This window comes from Pogoniulus pusillus, chromosome 13 (assembly GCF_015220805.1).
Source record: "Pogoniulus pusillus isolate bPogPus1 chromosome 13, bPogPus1.pri, whole genome shotgun sequence".
NCBI classification, from domain to species: Eukaryota; Metazoa; Chordata; class Aves; order Piciformes; family Lybiidae; genus Pogoniulus; species Pogoniulus pusillus.
The window spans coordinates 10,585,589-10,611,593 of record NC_087276.1 but is presented as its reverse complement, the minus strand read 5'-3'; the positions used below and the strand labels follow the sequence as shown (position 1 = coordinate 10,611,593).

The window sequence follows — 26,005 nt, the reverse complement described above, 5'->3', positions numbered from 1 at the left end:
GGAGGGGCAGTGCCATTCTGGGGTGGATTAGAAGAGCTGTGGTTAGCAGCTTGAGAGAGGTTCTCCTGCCCCTCTACTCTGCTCTGGTGAGGCCACATCTGGAATATTCTGTCCAGTTCTGGGAACCTCAGTTCAAGAGGGACCTCAAGGAACTGCTTGAGAGTCCAGCACACAGCCACAAAGATGCAGGAGGCAGTGGAAAATCATCCTTAGGAGGAGAGCCTGAGGGAGCTGGGGCTGTGCTGCTTGGAGAGGAGGAGCCTGAGGGCTGCCTTCATTCATGGTGATCAGTGTGTGCAGGGTGAGTGCCAGGAGGCTGGAGCCAGGCTCTGCTGGGTGATGCCCAATGCCAGCACAAGGGGCAATGGTGGAAGCTGAGGCATAGGAAGTTTCATTTAAACATGAGGAAGATGTTTTTCCTGTGAGGGTGACAAAACCCTGGCACAGACTGCCCGGGGGGGTTGAATATCTCCCTCTCTGGAGATATTCAAAACCTGCCTGGATGTGTTCCTGTGTGACCTGGTCTAGGTGATCCTGCTCTGGATCTGGATGAGCTTTGGAGGTCCCTTCCAGCCTCTGACATTCTGTTATTCTATGATTCTATGATTTGGCTGCACAATCTCCCACTTCAGTCCCCTCACCCCCAACAGCCTGCAATCCACTTGACCTTCTGCCTTGGCAGTAAGTGTGGTTAACAACCCTTGTCGTAATGAGCCAGAGAAACAAAATTGCTGTGTACTGTCATATTTAATTAAGCTGTGTCCCAGGAAGTTATCCTTTAACTGGTTAATTTCTTTGCCTGGCATGGGTTTATCCTTCCTTTTCCAACATCATTCCTTTTTCTCTGGGGGAAGATCACATTCAGTGATTCTGTGATCCACAACTTCCCTGGAGGTGTTCAAGACCAGGTTGGATGAGGCCTTGAGCAACCTGGGCTGGGGGATTGGAACTGGATGATCTTGAAGGTCTTTTCCAGCCCAAACCATTCTGTGAAGCTATGAATAATTTCCTGAGGGAAAGGCAGCAATGGGAGTGAGTTCCTAGAGGAAATGCCCCCAGAGCATCAGAGTGGCAGCCAGGCTGATCCTGATCCTCAGTTTCCCCTGTCCCAAGTCACAGAATCACAGCATCACCAATTCCTTTTGTTCCAGCCAGCTCAGATCTTTCCAGTCCCTGTGATGCTTTCAGCTTGGCAGAAAGTGATGTCTCTAAATCAGGAGAGAGCATTTAGACTAAAATATTCCTCTGCACTCACTCTGTCTTTGCTCAGAAGGGGAGAACAATGGCAAGGGAAGAAGAAGAATGCTTCTTGCTGTCTGATTGAGTCCAACAGGCTATAAATACATTTTCCCCTCAACCCAAGGATCAGAATGAAAGGCTTCTGCTAACACTGATTCTTCATAAATCTTCTTGTGTCCCAATGCATCTACACAGAGCCACCTCTAGAAATCCCCTGGAGTGGTTGAAGTGGTCAGCTCAGGGCAAGGTTCCAGTCACGGTGTCATGTTAGAGTCACAGAATTGCTTTGGTTGCAAAAGACCTTAAAGATCATCCAGTCTGACCATCCCTATCTCTGCCAAGGCTGAGGCTAAACCATGGCCTTCAGCGCCACATCTCTGCCTCTTTAAATGTCTCTAGGGATGGAGAATCCACCACCTCCCTGGGCAGCCTGAGACAGTGTCTGAGAACCCTTTGAATGAAGAAATTTCTTCTAATGTCCAATCTAAACCTCCCCTGGGGCAGCTTGAGGCCATTTCCTCTTGTCCTTATCACTAGGGAGAGGAAACAACCCCCCACTTGGCCTCAGCCTTCTTTCAGGGACTTGTAGAGAGCAATAAAGTCTCTCCTCATCCTCCTCTCCAGGCTAAACATCCCCAGCATCCTCATTTGCTCCTCTCCAGTCCTATTCTCCAGACCCTTTTCCCAGCTTTGTTATAGAATCATAGAATCACAGAATGGTTTAGGTTGGAAGGGACCTCAAAGCTCATCCAGTTCCAACCCCCTGCCATAGGCAGGGACACTTCACACTAGAACAGGTAGCTCAAGGCCTCATCCAGCCTAACCTTGAACACCTCCAGGGAGGGAGCAGCCACAACCTCCCTAGGCAACCTGTGCCAGTGTCTCACCACATTCACTGTAAAGAACTTCTTCCTAACATCCAGTTTCAATCTCCCCTCTGCCAGTTCAAACCCATTACTCCTCGTCCTGTCATTACAAGACCTTGTCAGTAGTCCCTCCCCAGACTTCCTGTACTCCCCTTCAGATACTGGAAGGCCACTACAAGGTCTCCTTGAAGCCTTCTCTTCTCCAGGCTGCAGAGTGTCAACTCTCTCAGCCTGTCCTCATAGCAGAGCTGCTGCAGCCCTCTGAGCATCTCCATGGCCCTCTGGACTCATTCCAACATTTCCATGTCCTTCTTGTGCTGGGGGCTCCAGAACTGCACACAGTACTGCAGGAAGGGTGTGATGAGAGCAGAATAAAGGAGCAGAATCCCCTCCCTTGCCCTGCTGGCTATGCTGCTCTTGCTGCAGCCCAGCACACAGTTGCTGTCTGGGCTGCACTCGCACTGCAGGCTCATTTGAGCTTTTCACCAACCCAGACCTCCAGGTCCTTTTCTTTAGGGCTGCTCTCAGCCATTCCCCACCCAGCCTGGATCTGTGCTTGAGATTGCGCTAACCCAGGTGCGGGACCTTATACTTGGCCTTGCTGAATGTCATGAGGTTGGTCTGGGTCCACCTCTCCAGCCTGTCCAGGTCCCTCTGGATGGATCCGTGCCCTCTAGCAAGTTGACTGTGCCACACAGCTTGGTGCCATCTGCAAACTTGCTGAGAGTGTACTTGATTGCTCTGTCCATGTCATCGACAAAGATGTTAAACAGCACTGGTGCCAGTACTGACCCCTGAGGGACGCCACTTGGCACCGCTCTCCAGGTGGATATTGTTCCGTTGATCACCACTCTCTGCCTGCCACCATCCAGCCAATTCCTTATCCTGTTTTTCCAGTTTGGTGACCAAGATGTCATGTGGGACAGAGTCAAATGCCTTACTCAGGTCCAAGTAGATGATGACAGTTGCCCTTCCCTTGTCCACTGTTGCTGTGACTTTCCATATGGCCACAAGGATATGGAAATCCTAATTACTGCCTGGATTCTGTGGTGGAGGTTTTGTGTCTCCCAGGATTTCCTGGACTACTTCACCTTTGCAGTAAGCTCCAGCATCCTACCTGCTAAACCTAACAGGAGAGTTATAAACCAATTGCTGTGTCTGGGGCTAATTTTCAATGTAATTGCCCCACTAATATTAATTATTCTCCTAAAAAGGGCAGGAGTAGTAATTGGCTTCCCAGCACAATTAAGATTCAGGGTCTGTGCCTGTGCATATACAACTGAAGAGCTTGTTCATTCCCTGTAAGCAAGGTAATAACTCCTTCTAGCCTCGTTACTCTCAGTGTATTTACCAATGTTTTTTTGGGGGTGCAGACAAGCAGAATCAATGTTCCAGGTGGAGAAACCATCCCAATGAACCCTCTGGAAAGCTCCAAAAATCACAGACTCACAGCATGGCAGGGGCTGGAAGGGACCTCCAAAGCTCATCCAGTCCAACCCCCCTGCCAGAGCAGCATCACCCAGAGCAGGTCACACAGGAACACATCCAGGCAGGTTTTGAATATCTCTAGAGAGGGAGACTCCACAACCCCCCTGGGCAGCCTGTGCCAGGGTTTTGTCACCCTCACAGGGAAAAATTCCTCCTCATGTTTCCGTGAAACTTCCTATGCCTCAGCTTCCACCATTGCCCCTTGTGCTGGCACTGGGCATCACCCAGCAGAGCCTGGCTCCAGCCTCCTGGCACTCACCCTGAACAGCTTTATAATCCTTGATGAGGTCACCTCTCAGACTCCTCTTCTCCGAGCAGCACAGCCCCCAGCTCCCTCGTAAGCATCTCTCCTTGTAACAGAGATGTTCCATTCCCTTCTGCATCTTTGTGGCTGTGTGCTGGACTCTCTCAAGCAGTTCCCTGAGGTCCTTCTTGAACTGAGGGACCCAGAACTGGACAGAATATTCCAGATGTGGCCTCACCAGGGTAGAGTAGAGGGGCAGGAGAATCTCTCTTGGCGTACTCACCACAGCCCCTCTAATTCACCCCAGAATGGCACCAAGGATCTGAGTTTGGAGGAGCCTCTGGAGATAACCCAGTCCAGCCTCTGCTGGAGGTGGAGAAACTGCAGCATATTGCTCAGGAACGTGGAATCACAGAATTGTTTGGGTTGCAGAAGACCTCTAAGATCACCCAGTTCAACCATCCCACCCCATCCATCCACCCCACACCACCATGGTCATTAAACCTTGTCCCTAAGCACTGTTGCATCTCACCAGTGCCTAGCAGAGGGGATCTCATTGCTGAGCAGTAATTAAAGGGTGGGGGACAACAGGAGGGTGCAAAGCTGCTGAGGGGCCTGGATCAGCTCTGTGAGGAGCAAAGGCTGAGAGCCCTGGGGCTGAGAGCCTGCAGAAGAGCAACCCTGGAGAGCATCTGAGCTATGCTCAGCAAGAGCTAAAGGAGCTGTAGCCGGGCAAGAGGCAGGGGCCAGGCTCTTGTCAGTGGTGCCCAGGGTCAGCACAAGGAGCAATGAGCACAAACTGGAACTGGAGGGGAGAAACTTGTTTGTTGTGAGGGTGCTGGAGGCCTGGAGCAGTCTGCCCAGAGACGTTGTGGAGTCTCCTTGTGTGAAGTGATTCCAGCGGCATTGTGCTGCTGGGCAAGCTGCTGTGGGTGCCCTGCTTTAGCAGGGGGGTTGGACTGGATGACCTCTAGACCTACCTTCCAGCCACCTCCATGCCAGCAGATAATCATGGACTGGATGACCTGCAGATGTCCTTCCAAGGCCGCCGTGCAGGGCTCCTGTGCTGCTGTGTTGCCTTGCTGTGGTGCTAGCCCCAGAGGTGCAGAGCTGAACACAGGGGTGTTGGCAGGAGCCCCCCCACAGAGGCGGAGCAGATGAGGAGGGGTGCAGGGTGCTGTTCCAGGCAGTAACGCCGCCGCTCAGTGAGCTGCAGCTCTGGAGTTCATCAACGAGACAATAATGGAGTGATTTGAGCTATTTGCATGGATTTACATGAGAAAGGGGAATGTAGGTGAGCAGACTTCACTTGATTCAGTGGCTGAATGGCTCTGATAAGAGCAGATCAGGCTGGAAATGATGTGAATATTTTCTGTGGCACCTGGATTTATCCCCTGACAGGGAAGATAATGAACTTCCCGGGGATAGGGAAGAGGCTCTGTGCCTGAGACAGAGCCCAGTTTTTTTCCAAATGGACTTAACTCATTCCAACAGAGAGACAGAGAGGTCCTGTGCTCCTGGTTCGAGATGCCAGACAAGATAATCATAACCCTCTCCCTTGCCTGCAGATAATTAATCTTGTAATTAGTCACCCAAGAGTCCAGAGCTCTGCCTGTAGCTCTGCCAGCTGCAGCAAAGTCCCTGACAGATCCATCTCAGTGCTTTGTTCCTTGCCTTGTCTGTGGAAGAATTGGCTGCTTGGCTGTCACTGGGGCCTGCTTGTGTGAACTTCAATCAATTAACTCAAATTAGCTATTAAAAATAGGATTTCTGGATGCTCCTCACTAACCGCTCCCTCACTGGAAGGTACTGCCTCCGGCTCTGGTGGCCTCAGCATGAGAGGGCCACCCATCTGTTGGAACAAGTCCAGAGGGGGCCACAAGGATGATCCAAGGGCTGCAGCAGCTCTGCTGTGAGCACAGGCTGAGGGAGCTGGGGGGGTGCAGCCTGGAGAGGAGAAGACTCCAAGGGGACCTTAGAGCTGCCTGCCAATAGCTGAAGGCATCCTGCAGGAAGGCTGCAGAAGGACTTTTGATGAGGGTGTCTAGAGACAGGCCAAGGGAGGAGAATGGTTTGAAGCTGAGGCAGAGCAGGGTTAGACTGGAGCTGAGGAAGAAGTTCTTCAGTGTGAGGGTGCTGAGAGTCTGGCACAGGCTGCCCAGGGAGGCTGTGGCTGCCTCCTGCCTGGGGGTGTTTAAGGCCAGGCTGGATGAGGCCTTGGGCAGCTGAGTGTAGCTGAGAGGTGTCCCTGGGCATGGTGGGGAGGTTGGAGCAGATGACTGCTGAGGTCCCTTCCAGCCTGAGCCATTCTAGGATCGTATGATTCAGTCCAGTTTGGGCCCCAGCACTGCCAAGTCCACCTCCACACCACATCCCTAACACCACATCTGCCAATGCTCAGCTTCCTCTGAGGGTTACATCAACCCCAAGTGCACCTCTTCATTGAGCCGTTCTGTGATTCTCATCTCTGCTGCTCCATGCTCTAGGTCAAGGAGGGTAATGTAGTGAATGTGGCTGTTCACCAGCATGTCACAGCTCCCTAGATGACTAATATTGGGGGGGTGAAGGTGGGAGGGAGAAGAGCAGGTGTCATTTTTCCATCTCACATCTTGCTGATTTTCTTGCTCCTCGTTCTGGGACATTTAAATGAGTCTGTTTGAGCAGTGAGTGACAGCTGCTGTCTCAGGGAGGGAACTCGAGTGCCTAACTCATCATGGCTTTTTATTTTTACCCTTTTCCATTTGCTGCTGGGGTTAGTTGGGTTTGCCTAAACACGAGGAGAAACTTGTTTGGTGTGAGGGTGCTGGAGGCCTGGAGCAAGCTGCCCGGAGAGGCTGTGGAGTCTCCTTGTGTGGAGTGATTACAGCACTCCCTGGGCATTGTGCTGCAGGGCAAGCTGCTGTGGGTGCCCTGCTTTAGCAGGGGCTTGGACTGGATGGTTCACAGCTTGCACTGGGTTGGGTGGGGACCCTCAAAGTTCATCTTGTGCAACCCCCCTGGAGACAGCAGGGACACCACCAACTACAGCAGGCTACCCAGGGCCACAACAAGTCTGATCCTGAATGTCTCCAGAGATGAGTCTCAATCACTTCTTTGGGCAGCCTGTGCCAGCATCTCCCCACCCTCACTGTGCAGAACTTCCTCCTGCTGTCCAATTTAAATCTCCCTTGCTCCAGTTTCAGACATTTGCCTCTCTCTGCAGCCATAACTCCTTCTCTAGAGCCTTTCCAGCCCAGTCTGGATGTGTTCCTGTGCAACCTGAGCTAGATTCTGTGGTCCTGCTATGGCATGCAGGTTGGACTCAAACTCTTCTCACTTGCACCCTGTGATAGGACAAGGAGAGGAGAAGGCTGAGAGAGGAGCTGATCATTGTCTATCAATAGCTGAGAGGTGGGGGTCAGGAAGGAAGGGACAGGACCAGCCTCTGTTCACTTGTGCCCTGGGACAGGACAAGGGCAATGGATGGAAACAGCAACAGAGGAAGTTCCACCTCAACATGAGGAAGAACTTCTTGACTGTAAGGGTCCCAGAGCCTTGGCACAGGCTGCCCAGAGAGGTTGTGGAGTCTCCTGCTCTGGAGCCTTTCCAGCCATGTCTGGATGTGTTCCTGTGTGACCTGTGCTAGATTTTCTGGTCCTGCTCTGGCAGGGGGGATGGACTGGAAGATCTGTGGAGGTCCTTTCCAACCCCTAACATCCTGTGGTCCTGTGCTAACTCCCCACAAGAGTGTGTCAAAGGAGCTCAGGCTCTCCGTTCCCAAAGCATGAAGTGAGAGCAGTGCTCCACAGCAGATGGCTTCTCCTTCCCATCTCATGGACACCAGCTCTCAGTGGGCCACTCATTATTTTGTGCAGCTGAAGCAGCTGTGGATTGCTGTAATTATGGATTTGATAGATCTGCCACATTCCACTCTGAATACTGATGTGAACTTTCTCCAGCTCCTTGGAATCAGGTTAATTTCCTCCTGATTAGATAGCTTCTGATTAACTAAAGATGTTTGTCAGGCTAATATTTTTCCTGCTACAGAAATAAATTGTGCATGGTTTGCAGAATCAGAGTGGTGCTGTCTGCATTCAGCTGTGTTGGAAGTCCTGGTTCCCCAATTGTTCCTGCCAATGACCTTGTCAGAGATGGTGTGAGACTGGCTTTCCTCACTGACACCAGTGAATGATTGGCTGGAATGGGTGTACTGGGGGAAGAGATACTCCATAGAAGTTATGGACATCTCCTTCTCTGAGCTGGGTCAGCACCAGTTCTGCTCAGAGCTGGCACTGCCCAGCTCAGGCTCTGCTCACTCAGGCACTCGCTGAAGCTCAGGGCAGCTTTGCACAGCCAGGAGCTGCTGCTAGCAGGGAGAAGCTGATGGGCACAGCTCCTGTCAAGGGCTGTGGGGCACAAAGGCTCTGCCTGACACTTGCTCCAAGTGCACTGCCACACCAAGGGCACTGCCACAGCTCTGCCACACCCTGGGGGACAGAGAGGCAGAGGGGGCACCTGTGGGGAGGAGCAGGCAGCACAGGTGAGCCTCAACTGCCCAGCAAGGGATTGCAGCCCCTGGATAGCATCTTCAGCAGCAAGCTGAGGCATCCCCAGGCTCAAGCCTCTTCTTCCCTGGCTGCTGTCCCAGGAGGACTCTGTCCCTTCTGCCTTCCATCCCCATCCCTCTGGTCCTCAATCCAGCTCCTGAATGTGGTTCCCATCTGCTGCTGAGTGCAGTCTGGGACCTGTGCAGTACCTGCCCCCAGCATCAGTGGTGTCAGTGATGCCATCCCTGCCCTCAGGGGTTGGGTTCTGTGTTGGTTTGTGTCTCTGTCTCTATCCCGTGGCATTGCTCTTCTTTCCATCCCGGCTGCGTTAGTTTCTTTCCCAGCCTGTCAGTCTCTCTCCCCTCCTCCTTTTCTCTTAGGGAAGGCAGAGGGTTTCCTGGGGAGCCTGTGGCACTCAGCTAGTGGCCAGCCCAGCCCTGAGCTCTGCCAAGTGTCAATGTGCCTGAAGTTTGCAGTGCAGGAAAACTCCACTACCAGGTTTCTATTGGTGTTTTCCTTCTTTAAGCAGTTCCTTGCTTTAGAGGGCAGAATGTTTGTCTTGGTGCCACTTGTAGACCTTGCCTTATCCTCTGGAGAGCAGATTATGTTTTGCTCTTCTGTGTTTTCCTTCTGAGGAGCTATTCATAGCTTCCTGTCCTTCCTCCAAGAGCTTTGCCTCAGCAAAATCCCAGTGACTTCAGAGGAGTTATTCATGGTTCATGCTGCTGAAGGTGAGGCCTCTAATCCTCAGCACCGAGCGTGAGGCAGGGCTGCTGGACCCATCTTCCTCTGGAATCACTTCAAGTGGCTCCTGGGGTGCTGGAGGCACAGTTTGGGTACTTCAATCAGCAGCAGCCCTTCCTGCACTGCAGCGTGGAGAGGTCAGAAGGTGGCTTGACTGTAGAGCTGTTCTGGAGGCAGGAACCCAAAGAATAGTCTTTAACCCTTTCTTTCCTGTAAAAGCACCCAACAGAACTTCAGCATGCCCAGAAATGACTCTTGAGATGCCAGGGAAATGGGACGCTCCCTGTAACAGGGCAAAAGGAAGTGGCTTCAAGTTGATCCAGGGTGGGTTTAGGCAGGTTTAGATTGGCCATAAAGAACAATTTCTTTCCCCAAAATGGTTACCAAAACCTGGAAGAAGCTGCCCAGGGCAGTGGTGGAGTCCCCATCCCTAGAGGGATTGGAAAGCTGCAGGGATGTGGTGCTGAGGGCTGCAGTCCAGCAGTGATCTGGCTGTGTTTGGTGAGCAGCTAGAACTGGTGATCTTAAAGGCCTCTTCAAGCCAAAACTTTTCCATGGTGTTGTGCTGCACCAGGTTTGGAAGCAGCGTGGCTGGGCAGAGGCAAGGTGCTGATGAAGTTGTGCTGGTTCACCTTGGAAGAAAGGACCTCTGTAGCAGGGTGAAGTGGATCGGGGCTAGGTTGACTCCCACATTATTTCCCCTTGGACTCTGTTCTGGTGAGGCCACACCTTGAGTGTTGTGTTCAGTTTTGGGTGCCTCATTACAAGAGGGATGTGGAGGTGCTGGAGCCAGTGCAGAGGAGGGCAAGGAAGCTGTGAAGAGCCTGGAGAGTAAATTTACTGTCTACGGCTACCTGAAGGGACATTGTGGAGAGGCTTCTACTGGTCTCTGCTCACAGGTAATTGGAGACAGAGCAAGGGGGAATGGCCTCAAGCTGAAGCTGGGGAGGTTTAGATTGGACATTTGGAATTTTGTTCCACAGAGAGAGTGGTCAGGGACTGGAATGAGCTGCCCAGGGAGGTGGTGGAGTCACCCACCCTGGATGTGTTTAAGGGTGGTTTGGATGTGGCTCTTGGGAATATGGTTTAAGGTGAATCTTGTAGAGTAGGGTTCTAGGTTGGACTTGGTGATCCTGAGGGGCTTTGCCAGCCTGGATGTTCTTGTGATTCTGTGATGTTTGCTGTCATCTCAGGTGTGACTTTTTCCAACCAGCAAGATGATATTTTTGTGTATAACTATATTTGCACTGGACTTGTTGGAAAGACAGAAAGACAAAAAGACAGAAAGAAAGAAAGACAGAAAGAAAGAGAGAAAGAAAGAAAGAAAGAAAGAAAGAAAGAAAGAAAGAAAGAAAGAAAGAAAGAAAGAAATAAAGAAAGAAAGAAAGAAAGAAAGAAAGAAAGAAAGAAAGAGAGAAAGATAGAGAGAAAGAGAGATAGAAAGAAAGAAAGAAAGAAAGAAAGAAAGAAAGAAAGAAAGAAAGAAAGAAAGAAAGAAAGAAAGAGAGAAAGAAAGAGAGAAAGAAAGAGAGAAAGAAAGAGAGAAAGAAAGAGAGAGAGAGAGAAAGAGAGAGAGAAAGAGAGAGAGAAAGAGAGAAAGAAAGAAAGAAAGAAAGAAAGAAAGAAAGAAAGAAAGAAAGAAAGAAAGAAAGAGAGAGAGAAAGAGAGAGAGAAAGAGAGAGAGAAAGAGAGAGAGAAAGAGAGAGAGAAAGAGAGAGAGAAAGAAAGAAAGAAAGAAAGAAAGAAAGAAAGAAAGAAAGAAAGAAAGAAAGAGAGAAAGAAAGAAAGACAGAAAGAAAGAAAGAAAGAAAGAAAGAAAGAAAGAAAGAAAGAAAGAAAGAGACAGAAAGGGAGAGAGGAAGGAAGAGAGAGACAGAGAGAGAGAAGGAGAGAGAAAGAGAGAGAGACAGAGAGAGAGAAAGAGAGAGAGAAAGAGAGAGAGAAAGAGAGAGAGAAAGAGAGAGAGAAAGAGAGAGAGAAAGAGAGAGAGAAAGAGAGAGAGAAAGAGAGAGAGAAAGAGAGAAAGAAAGAAAGAAAGAAAGAAAGAAAGAAAGAAAGAAAGAAAGAAAGAAAGAAAGAAAGAAAGAAAGAAAGAAAGAAAGAAAGAAAGAAAGAAAGAAAGAAAGAAAGAAAGAAAGAAAGAAAGAAAGAAAGAAAGAAAGAAAGAAAGAAAGAAAGAAAGAAAGAAAGAAAGAAAGAAAGAAAGAAAGAAAGAAAGAAAGAAAGCCTCATAGCTTTGCTACAAAAAAATTAGTTGAGGGCCTCCCTGGAGGACATTTGTTGCCCACAACCTTATTGTGCTGTGGTTTCTACCATCCTGCTGGGAGATAGTTACTAAGTTAAGTGCACTGCTCCTAGATTAATGACTTGTGGGGGTGTTTGGGCATTGAGGGTTGTTTTTTTGAAGGTGTGAGTCCAGAAAGCTCTGCTTTTGCTGAGGAGTGCTGGTCTGGAATGAGCAATGGGAGGTCCCAGGTGAAGGCATTCTGTATTTCAAATGAGCTGAAATGGTTGAGTTCTGAAGAAAGGTCAGGTGGTGGCACTGAGAGGCTTCAGCTCCACTCTGCTGAGCCCTCACCTGGAGTACTGCATCCAGTTCTGCAGTCCTCAGCACAGCACAGACAGGGACCTGTCAGACCAGGGCCAGAAGAGGCCACAGCAATGCTAGAAGGGCTGGAAGGGCTCTGCTGTGGGGCCAGGCTGAGAGTTGGGCTTGGTTAGCCTGGGAAAGAGAAGGCTCCAGGGAGCTCTTCTGGTGGCCTTGCAGTGCTTAAAGTTGCTGAGCAGAAAGCTGGGGACAGACTTTTGAGCAAGGCCTGTTGGGACAGGACAAGGGAGGATGGTTTGAATGGAAAGAAGAGGTGCACCCTGGAGAGAAGGGGAAAATGTTTTAATCTGAAGGTGGTGAGAGCCTGTTCCATGTTGCCCAGAAAGGTTGGAGATGTCCCATGACTGGAACCATCCCAGGTCTGGTTGTCTGGAGTTGTCAGCAGCCTGCCCCAATTGGAGGTGTCCCTGCTGAGTGCGGGGTGGGGGTTGGGATAGATGAGCCTGAAAGGTTCCTTCCAACCAAATCCATTCTGTGATTCTGTGATCCCACTCAACAACCCACCCCTGCTCCCCAAGAGCACCAAACACCAGCTGGCTCCAAGAGGGCTCTGGTGATGCATCAGAAAAGTCTCCAAAAGGCTTCATCTGATGGATCTTTATCCTAGGAGGCTTCTTCAAAAGGCTTAATCTGCATGGGATTCAGCATCCTAATTTCCATGGAAGGATATTTTCTCTGGATCCCCTAAGGTTTAGGAAAACAGTATGGAAGCTTTGCTGTGCTGCTGATGTTTAAGTAAGGGCTGGATTGCTGGAATGAGCTGGGAGCACTTCTTCCCTCACCTGCAGTTACAGGATCACAGAATCACAGGAACGTTTAGGCTGGAAAAGACTTCTAAGGTCATCAAGTCCAACCATTAACTCAACACCACCAGGTCCATTCCCATGTTACTCAGAGCCAAATCCACAAGCCTTGAAACCCCTCCAGGCATGGGGACTCCACCACTGCCCTGGCAGCCTGTTCCAGGGCTTGGCAACCCTTTGGCTGCAGGCACCAAGGTGCAAAGGCTGAGGCACCTGAGTGCAGCTCTGCTTGGGGATGGCAAATTCTAGCTGAATTCTACCTGCTTTGGGAGACATCACAGAATCACTGAAGGCTTGGGTTGGGAGGGACCTCAAAGCTCATCCAGTCCCAACCCCCTGCCATGGGCAGGGACACCTCCCACCAGCCCACGGTGCTCAGGGCCTCATCCAGCCGGGCCTGGAACACCTCCAGGGAGGGGACACCCACAACCCCTGGGCAACCTGTGCCAGTGTCTCTCCACCCTCACTCTAAAAGGATTTCCTCCCAATCTCCAGTCTGAATCTGCCCTCCTCAGATCACTGAGCACCTTCTGACTGAGCCAGGTTTGTTCCTGGGTTTTTTTCTGCACTGGGATAGTTTTCCCTCCCAGCATTGGACTTCCATGAATCTTACAGGCACTGGAGCCCTTGCCCCAAGGAGGACACTGAGGTGCTGGAGCATGTGCAGAGAGGAACAGCTAAGCTGGTGAAGGGTCTAGAGCACAGGTCCTAGGAGAAATGGCTGAGGGAACTGGGGTGGTTTAGTCTTCAGAAGAGGAGGCTGAGGAGAGCCCTCATCACCCTCTGCAACTGCCTTAAAGGAGGTTGCAGTGAGGTGGGGATTGGTCTCTTCTCTTGAGAGGCAGGACAAGAGGAAATGGCCTCAAGTTGTGCCAAGAGAAGTTCAGGGTGGATATTAAGAACAATTTATTCACAGAAAATGTTCTTAGGCTGTGGAGCAGGCTGGCGATGGAGGTGGTGGAGTCTCTGGGGAGCTTCCAACCTGCCCTGGGCATTGTGCTGTTGGGCAAGCTGCTGTGGGTGCCCTGCTTTAACATGGAGTGGATGATCTCCAGAGGTTCTTTCCAACCCCCATCATTCTGAGATTCTGGGATATTCTTTTTCTTTGGGGAAATGTGAATATGCTTTGTATGTAGCTGTAGCTTGGTGCACTGAAAGGCATTGCAAGGAATGAGTGTGAGGAGTCAGATCCATCCTTGCTGAGGCAGCTGATGGTGTTCTCTGACGTGCAAAGTGCCTCCAGCATTTCACCTTCCTCTACCTTTATCATCACCTTTGAAAGTGCCTTTCATTGTATCAAGTTGTGCAGGGCAGGCTCAGGTTTGGTGTAGGAATAATTTATTCACAGACTTTGTGAGCTTTGGAGCAGGCTGCCCATGGAGGTTGTGGAGTCTCCTTGTCTGGAGAGCTTCCAACACCCCCTGGGCATTGTGTTGCTGGGCAAACTGCCGTGGGTGCCCTGCTTTGGCAGGGGGTGGGGGGGATTGGACTGGATGATCTGCAGAGGTCCCTTCCAACCTCACCATGCTGGCACTCTGTGAAAGCAGAGGCAGTGAGATGTGGCAGAGGAGTCTGGGAGGTTGATAGCTCCTTTTCTGGCGTGGGTGTGCCACCAGCAACACCACACTCAGCCATGGCTCCTGCACCTTCCCGTGGTCTCTGAATGCTTGCAGCAGTTGAGCAGGCAGTGAATGGTCTCAGAAGCTTTAGGATCATAAATCTGTGGGTTCCTTTCTTTCATTGTAAATCACAGGGGTCAGGGAGTGCAGCTCTGAGGCAATCAAGTCTCCATCTTCCAGGTCTCAAGCTGGAGATCAGCACTTATCAATAATGTCCTTCATAGCTAATTAGATCCTGCAGCTGCTTGCTGTGCCCTGCACTGATCCTGTCTGCTCTGCTCCCTTTTCATGAGGTGGTGGAGCTGCCTAACGCTTACTGTCTTAATTAGCACCTTTGGCCACTTAGGGCACTTGGTGCTTGTTTCCACCGCTGCCCATGAGGTCTGCCACCTCACACCAGATCAGGTTGCCCAGAGCCACATCCAGCCTGGCCTTAAAAACCTCCAGGGGTGAGGCTTCCACCACCTCCCTGGGCAAGCTGTGCCAGTTTCTCACCACCCTCATGCTGAAGAACTTCTTCCTAAGATCCAATCTGAATCTACCCACTGAGAGTTTTGCTCCATCCCCCCAGTCCTATCACCACCGGATGCCCTAACAAGTCCTTCCTCAGCTTTCCTCTCATCTTTTCGCCCAGAGCCGTTTGCTCCCCCGCAGTCAGCCTCCAGCTTGCATTAATGCAGATATGCCCTCACACCTCCCAGTTCCTTGTTTTAATGTCCCAGGTAGTGGAAGTGTCTCTTTAAAATCGAAGCCAGCTAAAAAGCTAAAACTGTAAAGCTGCAATGAGTTCTGTGCTGGGATGCAGTGCAGCCGGGGATGTCATTACTGTGCTCTGCCCCATCACCTCTCCTCCTGCAGCAGCACTTTGGATCACTTTCATCCTTGCTTGGTCTTTTCAGTCTTTCATGACCTCCAGACATGTTGTGAAAGGCAGTGGACTGAGTAGCAGTTTTGTCTTCTGCTGCTCACCGAGGAGAGGACAGAAAAAAAACCACTCGGGGTTGATGTAACCCCCAGAGGAAGCTGAGCATTGGCAGATGTGGTGTTAGGGATGTGGTGTGGAGGTGGACTTGGCAGTGCTGGGGCCCAAACTGGACTGAATCATACGATCCTAGAATGGCTCAGGCTGGAAGGGACCTCAGCAGTCATCTGCTCCAACCTCCCCACCATGCCCAGGGACACCTCTCAGCTACACTCAGCTGCCCAAGGCCTCATCCAGCCTGGCCTTAAACACCCCCAGGCAGGAGGCAGCCACAGCCTCCCTGGGCAGCCTGTGCCAGACTCTCAGCACCCTCACACTGAAGAACTTCTTCCTCAGCTCCAGTCTAACCCTGCTCTGCCTCAGCTTCAAACCATTCTCCTCCCTTGGCTTGTCGCTAGACACCCTCATCAAAAGTCCTTCTGCAGCCTTCCTGCAGGATGCCTTCAGCTATTGGCAGGCAGCTCTAAGGTCCCCTTGGAGTCTCCTCCTCTCCAGGCTGCACCCCCCCAGCTCCCTCAGCCTGTGCTCACAGCAGAGCTGCTTCTGCCCTTGGATTATGTCTGTGGCCTCCTCTGGCCTCTCTCCATCAGCTCCATGTCCTTCCTGTGCTGAGCACACCAGAGCTGGCTGTGCCCGGGCTCTGCCCTCCCGGAGACAGATGCTGTGTGGTCACTAGGGCTGAGCAGGAGGCTCCTTTGGTCGGCACAACCATGCCACCTGCTGTCCAGTCCTGCTTCCTCGGGGCCTTGTGCAGTCAGGGAAGTGAAGGGGGAAGAGTTTGGTGTGTGGAAAAGACATGTGGACACCAGAGCTGGAGGCAGGACTGGAGGTGAGGTCTGAGCAGAGCAGAGTTAAGGGGCAGAATCTACTCTCTTGCCCTGCTGCCCACACCCCTCTGGCCACAGCCCAGCACACAGCTGCCTGCTGGGCCACATGAGGAGGTACATGGGAGAGGGCTTTAAATGCAAATGTAATCAAAGTGCTGTGTGTGTGCGTGGAGCTCCTGGCAGTGAGCTGTGTTGATCAGAGCTTTGCCTCTCTCCCTCAGTCGGCAGCAGAGTACGTGAAGTCCCGCCTGCCTGAAGTGCTGAAGCAGCACCTGCAGGACTATGAGAAGGACAAGGAGAACAGTGTGCTGTCCTACCAGACCATCCTGGAGCAGCAGATCCTCTCCATCGATCGGGAGATGCTGGAGAAACTGACTGTGTCCTACGATGAAGCAGGTATGTGTGTGTGGGCTTCCTTCCAACTTACCTGTGGCTGAATCCAAACTGCTCCTCCCAGCCCTGCTCCTTAGCATCACAGCTTACAGTCAGAGACTCAATGAGAGGCTCAGGCTAGGAGGGACCCCAGAGATCATAGAATCATAGAATCAATCAAGTTGGAAGAGACCTTCAAGATCATCCAGTCCAACCTATCACCCAGCCCTGTCCAATCAACTAGACCATGGCACTAAGTGCCTCATCCAGTCCAGGCCGGAAGCGACCTCTAGAGGCCATCTCCTCTGGCTCCTGCAGTCAGCAGGGACATCCCCACTAGCACAGGTCACCCAGGGCCCCATCAAGCCTTCTCTTGAATGTCTCTAGGGAAGGGGCCCCAACCACCTCCTTGGGCAACCTGTTCCAGTGCTCCACCACCCTCATAGTAAAGAACTTGTTCCTAACATCCAGTCTAGATCTGCTCTTCTCAAGCTTGAGCCCACTGCTCCTCCTGTCACTGCAGGCCTCTGTAAACGGCTTCTCTCCATCCTTCCTGTAGCCCCCTTCAGGCCCTGGCAGGCTGCTATTAGGTCCCTCTGGAGCCTCTTCCTCTCCAGACTGCACACCCCCAGCTCCCTCAGCCTGTCCTCATAGCAGAGCTGCTCCAATCCTCTGATCATTTTGTGGCCTCCTCTGGACTCACTCCATCGGGTGCATGTCCTTCCTGTAATGAGGGCTCCAGCACTGGCTGCAGCACTCCAGGTGAGGTCTGAGCAGAGCAAAGTGGCAGAATCCCATCTCTGGCTCTGCTGGCTTCTCTGGATGCAGCCTGGGCTGTGATTTGCCTTCTGTGCCGCAAGCTCACACTGCCTGCTCATGTTCAGCTTCTCCTCCACCAGCATCCCCAAGTCCTTTTCTCAGGGCTGCTCTCTAACACCTCCCCCAGCCTGTACTGACAGTGAGGATTGTTCCATCCCAGGTGCAGGACCCTTCACTTGCTCCTGTTGAACTTCAGGAGGTTCACCTGGGCCCATCTCTCCAGCCTGTCCAGCTCCCTCTGGATGATCTCCTGTCCCTCTGGTGTGTTGACACCACCACAGTTTGGTGTCATCCGCACGCTTGGTGGTGGTGCCCTCGATCATCTCCAACCTCCCCACCCTGGGCATGGACACCTGTCAGCTAGTCTCAGCTGCTCGAGTCCCTTGGGGGCCATGCTGAGCTCAGCTCAGAGTTTCCCTTTCAGCTCCTTTAGGCAGAAGGCTCAGACTCATACCTGGGCTTTTCAGCCTATTTAGATGCTGTTTGTCAGACAGCAGCTTCCCTTTGGTTGGGTGACACCATGATCATCACCTGAGTTTCTCTGGAACGCCCAGCACTGCCACGCTGCTCTTGTTTTGTTACAGTTGAGTACAGTTACTCTGTACTCAAGCTGCAGTGCCCTGAAGCTCTTCAGATACTCAAACTCCTTAGCAGCTTTGTTCAGACTCCCACTCACAAGCAGAACGATTCTCTTTGGTTACTTTGATCTCCAAGGTGCTCAACCAACTCAAACTGCCATTTGCAGAGTGTGTGCTGGGTGCAGCTGAGGTAATGACAAGGAGTTACAGTGCTCTGGTGTCAAGTCTGGAAGTGTGTCCACCATAGAGTCACAGTGTGGTGGAGCTGGAAGGGACTTCTGCAGATCATCCAGTCTTGCCGAGCAGCTTGCCCAGCATCACACTGCCCAGAGGAGTTGGAAGCTCTCCAGACAAGGAGACTCCACAACCTCTCTGGGCAGCCTGCTCCAGGCCTCCAGCACCCTCACAACAAACAAATTTCTCCTGCTCAGATGGAACCTCCTGGCTGCCAGTTTGTGCCTGTTGCCTCTTGTCCTGTCCCTGGGCATCACTGACAAGAACCTGGCCCCAGCCTCTTGTCCCACACAGCTCCTTTAGCTCTTGCTGAGCATTGCTCAGATGCCCTCTGGGGCTGCTCTTCTGCAGGCTCTCAGCCTTTGCTCCTCACAGAGCTGCTCCAGGCCGCTCAGCAGCTTTGCAGCTTCTCCTGGACTCTCTCCAGCAGTTCCCTGTCTCTCTTGAATTGGGGAGCCCAAAACTGGACCTAGTCCTCTAGCTGTAGCCTCTCTAAGGCAGAGCAGAGAGGCAGGAGAACCTCCCTCAGCCAGTTGGCCACATTCTTCTTCCTGCACCTCAATACATCATCGACCTCCTCTACAGAAGAGCACACTGCTAGCTCCTGCTGACCTTGCCCACAATAAATGAAGGCTGATTCTCTTCAACTGCTTTGATCTCAAAGGCTCCCCAGCCCTGTTCAGAGCTGTATGCAGACCACATGTCACCTGCTTAAGGAGCTCAGAGGCTGGCAGTGCAGCAGACCTAAAATGAGGGCAGAGGATATTTGTTTAATCACAAATGGCCTGTTTTGTAATGATGCAGAAAAAAGCCCATGCTGTGAAAGTTGTTGCTTCCCTGTTGATGTTTGGGTTTTATCTAACCCAGAATTGAGCAGTCCAGTGGATGCTGTAAATCTCTTTGCCTGGGCTAGTCACTTCATCTCTCCAGGCATTTGGATCAATAGAAGTTTGTTAGGGAGGAGGAAAATGCAGTGGGGAAATCAGTGGCTGCTGTCAGAGGGAAAAGCAAGAATTATCCTTCATTGACAAGTGCCTGTTTGGAGAGAGAAAATCAACATCCCAGCTGCTCAGAGCACCCTTTGGGGCATTTCTGTCACATGGTAAAACAAGCCTGTGGGAATGAAGAGCTCCATCAGGAGCCTGTGCAGGAGAACCTCAGCACTTGCACACGTTCAGGACTGGCTGGAAATAAAAAGCCAGAATTTCAGCTCCCCACCAGGAGGTGGAACCACCTCTAGAGCCTGAAACGCAGAGGTGGAGCCCACTCATCAGCCTCCTCGTGGCACTCGGTTGCTACAAGAGCAGAAAGGCTGCTGCTTGCTCCACCTCAAATCCTGGGTTCAGGTCTGGATTCCTTACTTCAAGAAGGACATTGAGGGGCTGGAGCAGGTCCAGAGGAGGGCAACAAAGCTGGGAAAGGGTCTGGAGAACAGCAGCTGAGGGAACTAAGGGTGTTCAGTCTGGAGAGAAAGAGGCTGAGGAGAGACCTCATTGCTCTCTACAGCTCCCTGAAAGGAGGCTGGAGCCAAGTGGGGATTGGTTTCTTCTTCCTAGTGATAAGGACAAGAGGAAATGACCTCAAGCTGTGCCAGGGGAGGTTTAGGTTGGACATTAGAAGAAACTTCTTCACTGAAAGGGTTCTCAGACACTTGAAAGGAAGTTGGAACCAGATGAGGATTGGTCTCTTCTCCCTAGTCTCAGGTCATAGAAGGAGAGGAAATGGCCTGGAATTGTGGAGATGAGGAAAAATGTCTTTGCTGCAAGAGTGATCAGGGATTGGCACAGGCTGCCCAGGGAGGTGGTGGAGTCCCCATTCCTGGAGGTGTTCAAGAAAGGTGCGGGCATGGCACCTGGGGCCATGGTTTAGTGGCCATGGTGGTGTGGGGTTGAAGGTGGAACTGGATGATCTCAGAGGGCTTCTCCAACCCAAACAGTTCCCTGATTCTGTGAGTGAACAGATCGAGCTGCTGGTGGCACAGACAGAGCAAATGGAGCAGCCTGTGAAAATCAAAATAGTGAAAACTAAACTGATTGTGGTGTGAGAGGGCAGAAGGGGAAATGTCTGGCAAGGAACTGCTCAAGACATCAACAGGGCCCACCCTGGAGAGCACTCTCAAGGGTTTAATTTCATAGACTCGCAGCATGGAAGGGATCATTAACACCTCCCTGTAGCCCTGGTTGCTCAAGGCCTCATTGAGCCTAAACCTCTCTTGGCACAACTTGAGGCCATTTCCTTTTGTCCTGCCTCTCATGAGAAGAGACCAACCCCTACCTCACTGCAACCTCCTTTAAGGCAGTTGCAGAGGGTGATGAGGGCTCTCCTCAGCCTCCTCTTCTGAAGACTAAACCACCCCAGTTCCCTCAGCCATTTCTCCTAGGACCTGTGCTCTAGACCCTTCACCAGCTTAGCTGTTCCTCTCTGCACATGCTCCAGCACCTCAGTGTCCTCCTTGGGGCAAGGGCTCCAGTGCCTGTAAGATTCATGGAAGTCCAATGCTGGGAGGGAAAACTATCCCAGTGCAGAAAAAAACCCAGGAACGAACCTATCTCAGTCAGAAGGTGCTCAGTGACCTGAGGAGGGCAGATTCAGACTGGAGATTGGGAGGAAATCCTTTTAGAGTGAGGGTGGAGAGACACTGGCACAGGTTGCCCAGGGGTTGTGGGTGTCTCCTCTCTGGAGGTGTTCCAGGCCCGGCTGGATGAGGCCCTGAGCACCGTGGGCTGGTGGGAGGTGTCCCTGCCCATGGCAGGGGGTTGGGACTGGATGAGCTTTGAGGTCCCTCCCAACCCAAGCCTTCAGTGATTCTGTGATGTTCCAAAGCAGGTAGAATTCAGCTAGAATTTGCCATCCCCAAGCAGAGCTGCACTCAGGTGCCTCAGCCTTTGCACCTTGGTGCCTGCATTTGGCCTTCCTAGGCAGCACAGAACAATTACAACCTGCAGCTTCATACAACAGAGTAGTTTGGCTGGCAAAGGACCTTAAAGATCATCTAAAGGTGATCTGATTCCAACCCCACCACCACTATGGACTCAATATCCTAGTGCCTCACCTTGTAACTCTTTCCTTTTAGGAAATCAGAGCTCCCAAATTGAATGAGGTCACCTAAAAATAGTCAAATGTTGCCAAGATTTATCCTGAAGTTTGACTAAGGAGGCTTTGGAAAATGAAAGGAGGCCACAAGTGACAGATGGGTACAAATCCTCTCAGAACCTCCAAATCCCTTCCTTTAAAAAGTGGCATTCCTGACTAGTTGGGGTACTTTGGTCCTCACAGAAACTTTGTTGGTGTTAATCCTACTTTTGGTTTGGAGCAGCTGTAACCATCTGGGTTGGGCAGTGACAGCTCAGCACAACGGAAACTGAGGGTACTTAAAAATACTTTGGTGTTTAGCTCTGGAGTTCCAGGTAGCTAAAGCCTGCTAGGAGATGCCAGTGGTGTTTCAGGAGGTTTCTCTTTAATGGATGACCCCTGCAGAAACTGAGTTTCACTGGTGGATGACAGGAAAAAATAATTTCATTTCTCCCTCCTGTGGAGGGCACAACCTGGAAGCCAGGAGGTTCCACCTGAGCAGGAGGAGAAGCTTGTTTGTTGTGAGGGTGCTGGGGGCCTGGAGCAGGCTGCCCAGAGAGGTTGTGGAGTCTCCTCTGTAGTGACTAATGCTGGGCAAGCTGCTGTGAGTGCCCTGCTTTAGCAGGGGAGTTGGACTGGATGACTTGCAGAGGTGCTTTCCAGCCCCTCACACACCAGCAGACAGTCATAGGGTGGATGACCTGCAGAGGTCCCTTCCAGCCCACCCCCATACCTGCAGATAATCATGGAGTGGATGACCTGCAGAGGTCCCTTCCAGCCTTCCCCATGCCAGGATTGTGGGGGAAGCAGCATTTGCCTACAGGAAAACCTAGGCAGGCAGCTCTGGTTAGGAGCTCAACACAAAAAACTCTTCAGTTACATTCCAGAGAGTAGCTTCAGTGCTAAGTGTGCCCCTCTCCCACACTGTGGTCTTCCAGCTCTCTGGAATATTGGCAGTGTTTGTAAACAGCAGCCTGGTATTAAAGCCAGCCCAAGCATGCTGCATCCTACAGCTCTGCTCAGATCCGTTTTTTATTATCCATGTAATTACAACCTTTCAACAGGAGCTGAGAGCAGAAGGAACACTTTGACAGGTGCCTGCTTCCCCGGGGAACATTCTTCACCTCCTCGTCAATTTCTGAAGTGGGTATTTGGCTGTTTCACTTTGTCAGCCAGCAGCTGGTTCATCAGGAGCAACATAAAACCCTGCAGGACTTGGGTTGCAGTAGCTGATAAATGTGGGTTTGTATTTAGCAAGAGCCAAACCAACCAAAATGTGGTTTTCTATGTTTGGTGGAACTTCTGTGCTGAAATCAGTCATAATGCAGCTCTGACCTATACCTGGTGGAAGGCTGCTTGAATGTGTCCTGCATCTGGGAGCTGTTGCTTCTCCAGCCTTGTAAAGCATCATCAGGTACAAAACATCACCACATTTCCCCAAAGAGAAACAAAAGAGAGCTCTGCAGATCATCCAGTCCATGATTATCTGCTAGAGCAGGGCACCCACAGCAGCTTGCCCAGCAATGCCCACAGGGGCTGGGATCTCTCCAGACAAGGCGACTCCACAACCTCTCTGGGCAGCCTGCTTCAGGCCTCCAGCACCCTCACAACAAACAGATGGAACCTCCTAGCTTTCAGATTGTGCCTATTTCCTCTTGTGCTGGCCCTAGCCACCATTGACAAGAGTCTGGCCCCAGCCTCTTGTCCCCCACAGCTCCTTTAGCTCTTGCTGAGCATTGCTCTGATGCCCTCTGGGGCTGCTCTTCTTCAGGCTCTCAGCCCCAGGGCTCTCAGTCATTGCTCCTCCCAGAGCTGCTCCAGGCCCCTCAGCATCTTCACAGTCTTGTAGCACTGAGCAGATTCTCTTTTCTTCTCCCCTTTCCTTTCTTGTAATTTATTTTAATAGAGGCAGTATCACAGAATCAAGGAATGGTTCTTTTAAATGGAGGGGAAATGCTGTTGAGAAGCTGAAGGGATGACATCTACAGAAAGGAGGTTTTTTTAGGTTGATTCCTTACAGAATTGACTTTGAGAGAAGAAATCTCTTCACTGGAGGAAGGGGCACGTGCAGCTGAGCTGCAGGAACCACCAGCCCTGAGGTTGTTCAGGGACAGATGCCTGGATGGCTGGAACAGGCCTCACTGTCAATACAGGTTGGGGGAGTAGGGGATAAAAAGCTGCCCTGAGGAAAAGGACTTGGGGCTGCTGGTGGAGGAGAAGCTGGACACAAGCAGGCAGTGTGAGCTTGCAGCACAGAAGGCCAATGGCAGCCTGAGCTGCATCCAAAGCAGTGTGGCTGGAGGTGCAGAGAGAGAGAATCCTGCCGCTTTCCTCTGCTCTGGTTAGACCTCACCTGAAGCCCTCAACACAGGAAGGACATAGACCTGATGGAGCAGGTCCAGAGGAGGCCACAAAAGTGATCAGGGGCTTGGAGCAGCTCTGCTCCGAGGACAGGCTGAGGGAGCTGGGAGTGTGGTTTGAGCTTCCTTTTCTGTGTAGGCACTGTGGCTTGGGGATCCTCAGAGCAAGAACCCCTGCAGGTCTCACAGTTCCTCTTCCTGCCACAGCAGGAATGAAAGATGAAGGTCTGCAGCTTGGTTTCACCATCACTTCTCTCACAGATAAGCAGTGGGCAGTTGGATCTGGTTTATGGCTTTGGGTTAGAATTGGTGGGTGGGTTGGAGAGCACCTGGAGGCACCGTTCCATCATCTCGACCAGCACACACCACCTCCCCTCATTCTTGGCTGTTGGTCTCTCTGCACATAATGATGATGGTCTCTGTTTCTGAGGGCATGCCATCCGAGATGGGCTGCAGGAGATGGTTGGGAAAGCATTGGGAGGGTGCCAGGAAGGTGAGCTGGAGTGAGAAGAGGGCTGAAGGGGACACAGAGAAGCAAAGGGAAGTGTCTCTCTCTAGAAGCAGAACTGACTATGCTGGAGGCAGAGGAGGGAAGATGCTGTTAGGTCCTGGCAGAAGCTGCTTTGATGACAAGCCTGGGGCAGAAGCTGCGTTGGAGGAGGTGTTTTGTGGAGCTGGAGGGAAGCAGAACCTCCAGCAGTGACTGCAAAAGGCATCTTCAGGAAGCGTAGAGGTGAGACAGGAGAGCGTTGGAACATCAGCAAGGGCAGTGGTGGGGTTCAGATGGGCATTAAGAAGATGTGCTGCAAAAAAAAAAAAGACCTAAAGGAGCACTGGAATGAGGGACAAGGAACAAAACAACATCAAAATCAAGTCACTGGAGCAGGAATAGGGATCCAGGGGAGGCAGCACCTGAGCAGCCTCAACGTGGTGCTGTGCTGGGAAGTGATGTTCAAATGGAGAAGGAGGAAGTGTGAGAAAGAGAGCGAAGATCAAGAGGGGAAGGACTGGGAAAAGGAGTGGGAATGCACATGTGGAAAGGACAGAGGATCAGAGGGAGAGCCTTGGCGTGGCCATGGTGGCCTAAGGGTGGGCTCCATGATCTTAGAGGCCTTTTCCAATCAAAGTGGTTCTGTGATTCTCCACTGAAGAGCCTGAGGTAAGGGCAGGGTGGAGCTGTGATTTCTCACCAAGGAATGGGCAAAAGCTCAGCGTCAAAGGCAGTAAGGAAGGGAAAGAGGAAGGGAAGAGGTTGCATGTGCTGATGGCCTGAGAGGCTTGGAAAACACAGAGTGAACTCAACAGTGAGGAAGAAAAGAGAGGATGTGGTGAGCCCAATGTGAGATGAACTGGACTGCTGCTAACAGAGGAGGGTGAAGTGAGGGTGGTGAGGGAATTTCCACCAGTTGCAGCCATCCAGTTCCCACCCCCAGCTGGAGCCAGGTGTCTGCAGGATTTCTTCACACCTGAAGCATAGGATCTGCAGCAGTTGCAGGGTGAGCTGGCTCCTGCCTGGCCTCTGTAAAGGCTTTTAATGTACTGATGAGGTCTCATGGCACTCTGGTGGCTTTCCCTCCTCTCACCAGAGCAGTTCTTGAAGTGCTAGTAGAGCCACCACAGCCTGGACTTGCACAGGGTGCCTGTCCCCCAGGGATCAGTGCTGGGCCCAGTCCTGTTCAATATCTTTATTGATGATGTGGATGAAGGGACTGAGTCTGCAGATGACACCAAGCTAGGAGCAGGTTTTGATCCATTGGAGGGTAGGAGAGCCCTGCAGAGGGACCTTGGCAGGCTGGATGGGTGGGCAGAGGCCAATGGGATGAGATTTAACAAAGCCAAGTGCTTTTTTCTACTTTTGGCCACAACAACCCCAAGCAGTGCTACAGGCTGGGGACAGAGTGGCTGGAGAGCAGCCAGGCAGAAAGGGACCTGGCAGTGCTGGTAGATAGTAGCTGAGCATGAGCCAGCAGTGTTCCTGTATCAGGAACAGCATGGCCAGTAGGACAAGGGAGGTTATTCTTCCCCTGTCCTCAGCACTGGTCAGGCCACACCTTGAGTGCTGTGTCCAGTTCTGGGCCCCTCAATTCAAGAGAGATGTTGGGATACTGGAACGCGTCCAGAGGAGGGTAACGAGGCTGGTGAGGGGCCTGGAGCACAGCCCTGTGAGGAGAGGCTGAGGGAGCTGGGGGTGTGCAGCCTGGAGGAGGCTCAGGGCAGACCTCATTGCTGTCTACAACTCCTTGAAGGGAGGCTGTAGCCAGGTGGGGTTGGTCTCTTCTGCCAGGCAACCAGCAACAGAACAAGGGGACACAGCCTCAAGCTGTGCCAGGGGAGGCATAGGCTGGATGTTAGGAGGAAATTCTTCAGAGGGAGTGATTGGCATTGGAATGGGCTGCCCAGAGAGGTCTGGCAGTGTGTCAGGCAACTGCAAAAAAAATTACATATTTATATAAACTTTATTGTGGTAGGGAGGAATAAATAATAAAAACATATTAAAATATGGAAATACCAAATAAATATACAAATACATAAATATCTCTGCCTGTCTTGTGCAAAAATAGCTGGAGTTTATAGGCCTGCAAGCTAAATCAGTCTGCAGAACACAGTGCATCTAAACACAAATT

The 26,005-nt window shown here is 51.5% G+C and overlaps 1 protein-coding gene across 4 annotated transcripts in view; it reads left to right on the top strand.

The window, feature by feature from the left end:
• Nucleotides 1-26,005, top strand: part of PPM1L (protein phosphatase, Mg2+/Mn2+ dependent 1L) — a 125,309-nt gene that overhangs the window by 82,121 nt on the left and 17,183 nt on the right. For all 4 annotated transcript variants that reach the window (XR_010304450.1, XR_010304449.1, XR_010304448.1 and 1 more), the window contains exon 2: nt 16,168-16,342. Coding sequence is in view for 1 of the 4 variants with exons in the window: in XM_064152955.1 (XP_064009025.1) it covers nt 16,168-16,342 (175 nt within the window). In the remaining 3 variants the exon portion in view is untranslated. The remainder of the gene's footprint in view (nt 1-16,167; nt 16,343-26,005) is intronic.